This window comes from Nilaparvata lugens, chromosome 12 (assembly GCF_014356525.2).
Source record: "Nilaparvata lugens isolate BPH chromosome 12, ASM1435652v1, whole genome shotgun sequence".
NCBI classification, from domain to species: domain Eukaryota; kingdom Metazoa; phylum Arthropoda; class Insecta; order Hemiptera; family Delphacidae; genus Nilaparvata; species Nilaparvata lugens.
Genome location: NC_052515.1, coordinates 9,013,949 through 9,024,713, shown reverse-complemented (window position 1 = coordinate 9,024,713; position 10,765 = coordinate 9,013,949). Strand labels below are relative to the sequence as shown.

At 36.3% G+C, this 10,765-nt stretch overlaps 1 protein-coding gene across 1 annotated transcript in view; it reads left to right on the top strand.

The window, feature by feature from the left end:
- The first annotated feature begins 2,578 nt into the window (after positions 1 to 2,578).
- LOC111049624 (head-specific guanylate cyclase) overlaps positions 2,579 to 10,765 on the top strand; it is a 308,894-nt gene continuing 300,707 nt past the window's right edge. Inside the window, exon 1 of the mRNA XM_039438869.1 lies at positions 2,579 to 3,186. Coding sequence (XP_039294803.1) covers positions 2,971 to 3,186 — 216 coding nt within the window. The 5' untranslated portion in view covers positions 2,579 to 2,970. The remainder of the gene's footprint in view (positions 3,187 to 10,765) is intronic.

The following is a 10,765-nucleotide window of genomic DNA, read 5'->3' as shown; positions in this document are numbered from 1 at the left end:
TTCACGTGTACAATATTATAAAATTTTATTCAAAAATAAACATGAAAACTATAAATTTTGAATTTAGATGGCTTGAATTTCTTATACTTGAAAAAATTCAATTCTTGATCCATTTCCATTCGTAGACCATTCTCCATTCCAAAAAGGAAGCCACTAATCTAATGTGGTCCCAGTTTTCAGTTTGGGTTGTATAGAAGGTGATAAAAGGCTGTATTGAGATATATACACTTATATATTTTGTTATAGTCTAGTTTGTTGGTAGTGAGCAAAGACCTTAAAGATGCATAGACTCACATGCAGCGCTAGTGTCGTACTTGGAATTGAAATCCGCCATTGAAGGGGAAACCCATAAGATTATTACATACCAATGCCACCAATGCCTTTGTGATCTATAGTATTACAAATATGGTATATATAATATCTCGAGCTAAAATACCCCAATGGCGGCCTTCAATTTCAAGTAAGAGCTATCATTGGGAAGGCATAGGCATTGTGGGTCTATATCTCTTTAAGGTCTTTGGTAGTGAGGGTCACACTCTTCACTTTGTCACAAAATTTCGAGAGATTAATGACGTCACCGTTTTTTCCGCATCCTGACGACTCCATTATGGGGAGAGGAACTGTTAGGGAACTGTTATTCTTACTCCATTATGGCAACTGTTACTCTACTCTCCATGTGACATCCTATTCTGTATTCAGACAGTGTATTCTGCAATCAACCCACATCTCTTAAAATTCCTCTCATCTCTTATTTTTGTCACATGCACGCTCTTTATCACGTTTCTGCTTCTCTTTTTAGGTATTATTCTCGCTACTTTTCTCTCCCTCATTTCTGCTCCTATTTTTCCCATTTGTGTTTCATTTTTCTCATTCCTTTACCACAATGTCCCTCACTATTTAACGGCTTGTCATTTTGAATTGTGAGAAAAAAGTCATGACATCTCTATTACCAAAACCGTATTAGATACTGTTTACTGAATGCGTTTTATAAATTCATATTTGCACTCTTTGATTCTGAATTAATGAATGGACTTATTCATTTATCCGCTAAAAAATGTATGAATATCTTAAAAAAAATAAAAATATTGCACTAAACTGAAGCCTGTATCCACATGAAAATACAGAAAATGGGTGGGTGTGTGTGTGTGTGTGTGTGGTGTGTGTGTGTGTGTGTACGTCTGTGTACACGATATCTCATCTCCCAATTAACGGAAAGACTTGAAATTTGGAACGTAAGGTCCTTACACTATAAGGATCCGACACGAACAATTTCGATCAAATGCGATTCAAGATGGCGGCTAAAATGGCGAAAATGTTGTCAAAAACAGGGTTTTTCGCGATTTTCTCGAAAATGGCTCCAACGATTTCGATCAAATTTATACCTAAAATAGTCATTGATAAGCTATATCAACTGCCACAAGTCCTACATCTGTAAAAAATTCAGAAGCTCCGCCCCATCTATGCAAAATTTGATTTTAGATTTCCAATTATCAGGTCTCATATAATTATAATTTAAACAAAAAAATTTTAGTGGAAACGATTGAGCATGGACATCTCTTCAATTAATGTCCAGTAACATTTTCACCTAAAATTGGAAATAAGCTCGAAATTTGAGAAAATGTAATTATTCAATTACAAACTGTTGATTCTATTAAATCATCCACTATGAAGAGATAGCAGATCTCATGTGTATCCAGCGTTATTGACCTGTCACCAGCTGGCTCAGATCTTTGACTTGAGATGCGCGTTTACACTAGCGTCAGGTGATCAGTTTCCATAACGGGAAGGAAAGTTGTGTGAGTGTGCCACACCAGATTTTTGAGCAATTACTTGGCGACTCAAATTCAATTTGAAAAACTTGATTGGCAATATTGCTTTATTCTCTTTGATATTGTATGTATCTGTTCTTGTAAGGATGTTGCCGACTTGGCTTGTGCGTGGGTAATGGTTTGTCTCAGTGTTCGCGCTGATAAGCTATCGCTTAAATATGTAAAGAGTCGTGCACCTGGTACTCCCGTTGGAAGGGTGACCGCTTGAGCCAACTCCTCTGAATATGATTTATGAGTTGTAGAATCGCTTCCCGGTGGTTCGGAACACACCTCAAACTGTAGGTCCATTCATCTATCATTATTATCCTACTGATTACCCACGCACAAGCCTAGAGCTCATGTAAGCTTCATCCCCAACCAAAAAAAATTATCATACTTGGAAAGCCACTAGTCACACATTGAAGCTTCACTAAACACTGATGAATAAATAAAATTATATGATGATGATGATGCTGCTCCTGAAAATCCTCTGTATGCAAATTGCTGCCATTCGAAGAAATTTATCATGTAATTTTTTACTATAAAATTGTAAGACTTGTAAGACTTTAGAAAACTTTTCTCTGTCCTGCCAATCTCCAACCAGATTGCAACCCGCCAGATGAAACTGATTCTTCAACAAACACACCCAGTTACCTTGGTTAACTTGATCTAAAATTATTATTTTATTACTATAAAATTGTAACTTGATTTTGAGTGAGTGGATATAAACTATTATCTCTTTAAATTTTAATATATTTTCTGTTTGTTGCAGATCGAGTACTGAGCTGATAAAGTGCGATCATTAGTAGTAATGTCGAGTGTTCCCAACATACAGCACAAATAATGAATCTTGGATTCCACGAGATCCGTTCGTTTTCCGTTAAGTAGTCGTGTCGGTTTCCGTGGTGTGAGAGAGTGCGCGACATCCAATATTCAATATATCATATATATATATTATATATTCATATATTCATATAATATTCAATATATAAACCAAAATAATTTTTTCCCAAAACAATATGAACTCATACTTGTGATCTACTCATTTTATCTACCAAACTAAACCTATCTACAATCATGTGGTTTCTAATTTGAAAAAATTTTACTAATTTTTCGAGTCAAATTAATTTTTTTGAATCGGGTTGATAAAGTTGGACGCATCATGTCGGGGTGTCCGTTCTCCGGATACAGGAAATCGGTACCGGAAGTGAGTGGTGGTTTGAAACCGGTTGAAATCGGTGGTTCGGATGACACTTCGCGCCAGAGTTCGTTCAACTTACCGGATGAGGAGGAAGGTGAGGAGGGGTTGGAGCCCGAAAATGCCCCCCTCAATTTGAAACAACTTTCCAGAGCGATTGCTGTTATCACTGATCCACCGGTAAGTCAAATTTCATAATCTTTCCTCAAATTTATAATTTTTTCTGGTGTAATCGAGCTTTGATTCAATGTTCAGGAAGATGACAAAATAATTATTACTGTTTTTTTGGAGTTCCGATTTCTCTTTCAGTTTCCTAATAAAATGAATAGTTATTCTCCAATGTTAGGTAATCCTTATTAAAATTCAGGAGTTGAATTGTGACCAATGCTGTGATATTTCTTCATTATGAATAGAAACGAGAAAGGTACTCACTATCAACATTGAATTTTTTATAATAATTATCAGACAATAATCCAAATTTTTATAATTTCCCGTTTTGTTAGGTAATCCTTATTATAATTCAGTAGTTGCATTTTCAAGTGTAAGCTATACAGATATATACAGTTATTTACAGTTAACTACAAGACAACCTATTTCGGACTATGTGTAACCTTATCTAAATTTGGGAGAGGAATAGCATAAGGTTACCTTATTTTTTCTCTCCCTATCATTTTGATGATGTACTGATAATGTATAAATGAAAAAAGAATATTTAGTGTTATAGTTTAGTTGTGTTGGTAGTGAGGGTCACACTGTTGACTTTGTCACAAAATTTCGTGAGATTAATGACGTCACCGTTTTTTCCGCATCCTGACGACTCCATTATGGGGAGAGGAACTGTTAGGGAACTGTTACTCTTACTCCATTATGGCAACAGTTACTCTACTCTTCATGTGACATCCTACTCTGTATTCAGGCAGTGTATTCTGCAATCAACCCACATCTCTTAAAATTCCTCTCATCTCTTTTTTTTGTCACACTCAAGCTCTTTATCACGTTTCTGCTTCTCTTTTTAGGTACTATTCTCGCTACTTTTCTCTCCATCATTTCTGCTCCTCTTCTTCCCATTTGTGTATCATTTTTCTCATTCCTTTACCACAATGTCCCCCACTATTTGACCCGTGTCATATTGAATTGTGAGAAGTTATTAATGACATCTCGATTAATAGAACCCTATTAGATACTGTTTACTGATTAGGTTTTGAAATTCACATTTGCACTCTTTGATTCTGAATTAATGAATAAACTCATTCATTTATCCGCTAAAAAATGAATGAATATCTTCAAAAAAATAAAAATATGCTAATGCACTAAACTGAAGCCTATACCTACATGAAAATACAGGAATACTGTAACTACTAATAATTTATCAATTGCGCTTTACAAATTCATCTTTCCACTCTCTAATTTGAAATGAATGAATTAATTAATGTGTTTGCCATAACAAAATATAAAAAATCTTCACAAGAAATACGGTAAAGATTATAATATGCTACTGCATAAGATTGAAGAACATACCTGCATAAAATTCATTACAATAAGATTGAGTATAAGAATAGCCTTGTAAGATCTGTCCAAGAATAATATTAGCCTATAGCGGGGTATCATAATTGAATTGAAAATCATTTTGAGCAATTACTTGGCGACTCAAACTCAAATTTAAAAACTTGTTTGGCAATATTACGGTACATGGTTAAACCATGGGCTCTATACGGTACTTTGAATCTGATCTTTATCATAGCGGTGTATAATTGAATTCAGAATCATTTTGAGCAATTACTTGGCGACTCAAATTCAATTTTAAAAACTTAATTGGCAATATCACTTGGTTTTCTTTGATATTGTTTGTATCTGATCTTGCAGATGAACATCATTTTACTGATGATTATGCCCATATGAGCTCTAAGCTTGTGCGTGGGTAATAGCAGAGATAATCGAAATAATCTAAGAAAAAATATTTCCCTACTTTATGGTAATGGTTTCTCAGTGATAAGCTATCGCTTAAATATGTTGAGAATCATGCGCCTGGTACTCCTGTTGGGAGGGTGACCGCTTGAGCCAACTCCTCTGAATATGATTTATGAGTTGTAGAATCGCTTCCCGGTGGTTCGGAACCCACCTCAAACTGTAGGTCCATTCATGTCTCATTATCATCCGACTAATTACCCACGCACAAGCCTAGAGCTCATGCAAGCATCATCCTCAACCAAAAAAAAAAATTATCATACTTGAAAAGCCAGCAGTCACACAATGAAGCTTTACTGATGAATAAATAAAATTAGATGATGATGATGATGATGATGACACTGAAACTGCTCTGTATGCAAATTGTTGCTATTCAAAGAAATTGATCATGTAATTATTTACTATAAAATTGTAACTTGATTTTGAGTGAGTGGATAATATATAAACTGTAATCTTTTCAAATTTTAATATATTTTCTGTTTGTTGCAGATCCAGTGCTGAGCTGATAAAGTGCGATCATTAGTAGAAATATCGAGTGTTCCCAACATACAGCACAAATAATGAATCTTGGATTCCACGTGATCCGTTCGTTTTCCGTTAAGTAGTCGTGTCGGTTTCCGGGGTGTGAGTGATTGCGCGAGATCCAATATTCAATATATCATATTATGTATTTATATGTTGATTAAACGAATTACCTTGTCAATAAAATGTATTTGTTCACGGCAATAAAGAAATTTTAATTTTAATCAATGGAATACATTTAAATTGTAGTAGGTAGGCCTACTGAACATTGGGAATACTGCGGTAGATACAACTCATTATCTATAATTCATAGTAGGTTATTCTCACCAAATTCATTATCAATGATGTAAAGGCAGACAAACCAAGACATTGAAAATATTTTGGAACCAAAATCATCTATCATCCATAATATTCACATCATATTCATACTCAATGAATGTAAAGGCAAACAAAGAGAAGGAAGAATTCCTCATTCAGAACACACTACAAACTTCGCCAGCATTGGTCAATGACAGTAATGCATTTTAATGAGAATTCCATGTTTGACATAAAAGTGTGGACGCCGGAAAATGTTATTAGTTTTTTCACATTCTTTGGTTGAATGCAAATATTTTATTACCCTTTGTGATCGTCCGTACAACAGAGGCAGACTATAGATGCAGTTTTCATTTAAAAATTTTTAGGTCAGTGCTGTATGGTTCAGCATTATTTCTGTGGTTCATTATTATTCATATGAAACATTTGTGTAGAATGGGATAGAATAGGAGTACTTTGATATTATCTGTGTTTTTCATAAATTGAGCACTACTATGAAAGAGATTATATTATAGAGTTCTGTTGGCTATTGTATTACTATAATATAGTGTAGACATCCTGGGAGGGATATGAGTTCTGAACTTTTAAATGGAAAAAACGTGATTTTTCCAACAATGCCAGATTACAAATGTAGCCAGTAGAATTGATAAGGACGGGAAAAAATCGTACGTCCAATGAAACTATGTGTGTGTAACTGACTTTATTGACCGTGCGAAGTGAGGTCTAAGATTCAAGTCGACGGTTTGGGATTTCTCTTAATGTTTAAATGTTTATATGTTGCGCATTTACGGCGAAACGAGGTAATAGATTTTCATGAAATTTGACAGGTATGTTCCTTTTTAAATTGCGCGTCGACTTATATACGAGGTTTTTGAAAATTTTGCATTTCAAGGATAATATAAAAGGAAAAAGGAGCCTCCTTCATACGCCAATATAGGAGTAAAAATCAGACTATAGAATTATTCATCATAAATCAGCTGTCAAGTGATTACACAGATGTGTGTAGAAGCCAGTCTATTACTGTATTTTTGTATAAGGTCTATAGTTTCGATCAAATACCTTAAAGAGGTATGCATCTTCAAGCTGCGTTTACACCAAATTTATTAACAAAATGTTAATAATATTAACCTTATAGATTCTATTAGATTGAACGGAAGTTTACAAACACCGTTTGTTCATCATGTGTATGATAAGTTATGTTCAATCTAATAGAATCTATAAGGATTGAGTTATTAACATTTCGTTGATAACTTTGATCTAAACGCAGCATTAAGGTCTTTGGTTTCAGTATTTTTTTTATTTAGCAGTCATGGTATTATTATGCGTGCCCATCAGTATCAATATTCTCACATTCAAAAAAAAAAAAACTAATTCAATAGGTGATTAAAAATAATCAAATGAACTAAATAATGCTGAAGTAATTATATATTTTTGATTGTAAAAAATCAATTTTCATCAGATAGAAAGATTATCACGGAACTGGATGGATTATATCATATGGAATACAAATTCAAACGTGAACTGAGTTTGTTAACATTTGAAACAGGTCACATCAGGTACTTGTGGATGAGAATACTGCGTGAGGTCTACTGTTCACAGAACTACTAGTTGAGTAGATAATCTACAAATCTTGCTCATTGCTCCATAATCAAAAGAAGAATAAGGAGAAGAAGAGGAAGATGATTAAAAAGAAGAGAAGAAGAATAATGAATGAAATAATCAGGAAAAAAATAAGAAGAAGGAGAAGAAGAAGAAGAAGAAAATAAGCTATGCTGAGAAATGAGTCTTAGCAATGCTGAAACTGTATCCAGCAATCAATAGTGTTGTCAATATTGATGTAGCCAGATGTTAAAGATGATTATCTGAAGCCATTTCTATCGATGACTTGCTGTCTCCATTCTGTATCAGTCCACGGTTTAATCGCCCCGGCTGCTTGCTGTTGAATAATTACTGAGGAGCAGAAAATCGACGAGCGAGCAGTGATAAGGTGGAGGAGATAATGGAGAAAGGAGAGGACCTGCTAGAGGAGGATGATGGTGATGAGGAGGAGAAGGAGGAGGAGGAGGTGGAGTGGAAGGTGAATGATGAGAAGGAGGTGGAAGATCAGGAGGAGAATGATGAGTAGGGTAGACAGATGGATGAGGAGGATGGTGTGGAGAAGGGTGAGGAGGTAAATCAGGAGAATATTGAGGAGGTGGAGGATGGTGAGGAGGAGCAGGATAATGGGGAGGAGGAAGATTGTGGGGTGAAGAGGATCTTGTGTAGTGGTTGTGGGTGGGGGGAGTGGTTGATGAAGGTGGAAGAGGAGGATGAGGATTTCTAGGAAGAGGAGGTCGATGAGTAGGAAGAGGTGAAGTAGGAGGAAGATGAGTAGGATGATTGTTGGGAGGAGGAAAAGGAAGGGAAAGGATGAGATGGTGGAAGAGGAGAATGATGATGAGAAGAAAGAGGTGTTGTGGAATGGGTGAGGAAAATGAGAATAATGAGTTTTACCAAATAAAAAAGACTAAGAAATTGTCAAAAAACCACAGTTTTATAAATACTTAGAAAGACCGGTTTCGGTTATTACACCATTGTCAATCTCTGATAGATAGAGTTTGTTTATCAGAGATTGACAATGGTGTAATAACCGAAACCGGTCTTTCTAAGTATTAATAAATCTGCGGCTTTTTGAGAATTTCTTAGTCTTTTCCATTTAATATGAATAGTTACCACAATATCAACTTCTCAACTACACAAAAAATAATGAGTTTTAAGTGGAAGAGGAGAAAAAAAACGAGAAGAGGAGTTGAAGGTAGTAGAACGAGAAGGATGAGGAGGAGATGGAGAAGAAGAAGGAGAAAGTAGAGGAGAGAAGAAAAAAGAGGAAAGGGATGAATAAGGATGTGTAATAAAGGAGGAGTTGATGGGAGAGGAAAAGGAGGTGGTTGAGAAGGATGAGGAGAAGATGGAGAAGAAGAAGAAGAAAGAAGAGGAGAGAAGAAAAAAGAGGGAAGGGATGAAGAAGGATGTGGAATGAACGGGATGTGGAGGAGAATAACCAGATTGGGAGGAGTAAGAAGAGTAGGAGGAGAACAAGATTGTGAGAAGAAGGAGGAGGAGAAGAACTAATGAACGAGCAAATGGAAGGAAGGGGGTCATTAGTGGAGCCACTGCTCCAGGGTGTTCTTATCATCAATGACAATGTTGCTATGTTACTTCCTTGTTGATCCTCGTAGGCTCCCTGTTCCTCGTTGCATGTGTCGATTGCCATGATGATAAAGAAGAAGATGAGGTGGAAGAGGAGGTGGAGGAGGAGCCGGAGCAGGAGGAGGTAGTGTAAGAAGGGGAAGACGAGGAAAAGGATGAAGAGGCGGAAGAGCAAGAGGGAGGAGAAAACTGTAAGGTAGGGAGGTGAAGATGGAAAAGCGAGAGGTATAAAGAAGAAAGAGTAAGATAAGGAAATTATCGAAGACTAACAGATAAACCGTGCTTCGCAAGGGTCCAATTGAAATTTGACAATCTTGAAACTCGACCACTGAAACACAGAATAGGTACAGAATGGAGACTGTCAATATAACGCTTATCTAATCAATGCTTTTTACATGGCGCAAATACTAGACACGTCACGTGACCTTAGGAAGTTCCAATCCTGGTCTTCTGATTTGCTCGTGGGAGTGAACGAGATCAATTGATCCGGATCATTAAAGTGATCTGATAATATTACAATGCGGCGCTTCCTAACAAGATGGCGGATTTTTGCGCCAGGGTACTAGCCAAGTTCCCATAATGTATGTATACTGTGACTGAGACCTTGGAGAATTTGAAATAGGCCTATAGCCATCCACGGTAAATTGAGAATCAATATGCAAAATTTCAAAATTAATCAGTCGAGTTGTTCAGACTTGATGATGATTCGTGAATTTTCTATCCAGTAGGCTAAGCGACAATTCTTTCCTTTATTGAATAATTTAATAATTTAATGAATAATTGGTATATAATATGAATTAGCTTGAAGGCCTTCTGGATAAAAAGATCTAGGCCGATAAAGAGATGGGTACCGGAACAGAAGGTACGGGAGGAGGAGTAGTGAAAAAAGGGTGAGGAGGTGAAGGAGGAAGTGGTTAAAAAGAAGAAGAACGATGTTTGAAAGCATAGAAAGTGAAGATTATCCATATTACAGGTACCCTGCTATGTTGAATGATTGAGAAGAGACTATCCACTGCCTGGAGAAAAAGAAGAATAGGAGAAGGAGGAGAAGGAGGAGGAGGATGTGGTGGAGGAGAGGAGGAGTAGGAGGAGGAGAGGAGGAGGAGGAGAGGAGGAGGAGGAGGAGGAGGAGGAGGAGGAGAAGAAGAAGAAGAAGAAGAAGAAGAAGAAGAAGAAGAAGAAGATAGAAGAAGAAGAAGAAGAAGAAGAAGACGAAGAAGAAGAAGAAGAAGAAGAAGAAGAAGAAGAAGAGAAGAAGAAGAAGAGAAGAAGAAGAAAAGAAGAAGAAGAGAAGAAGAAGAAGAAGAAGAAGAAGAAGAAGAAGAAGAAGAAGAAGAGAAGAAGAAGAAGAAGAAGAAGAAGAAGAAGAAGAAGAAGAAGAAGAAAAGAAGAAGAAGAAGAAGAAAACCTGGAATAAAAATACCAAGAAGAAGAAGATCGAAAGGGGTTGAAATGTAAATCAGGCGTTAAAACCGAACGAAATACGGCCGGACAGACACCATAAAAAAGACAACAAATAATAATAAAGGTTTTATAGGGTTTGGCAGCAATACTATAGCCTGACTATACCAAGGTGGTGTGCTATTATTATGATAATAAATTCGGAAAAGTCGTATTTCACGTTTAGTTTATTATGCAGTATGGGAATGGCCGCCGGCCCTATAGGCTATATTTTCCAACCGACATAAAAGTGAAACTCAGTTCATCATACTTTGGACCGATTCAACTCAAACTGTCACCACAGGTTGAATGAGAAGCATTGATCCTA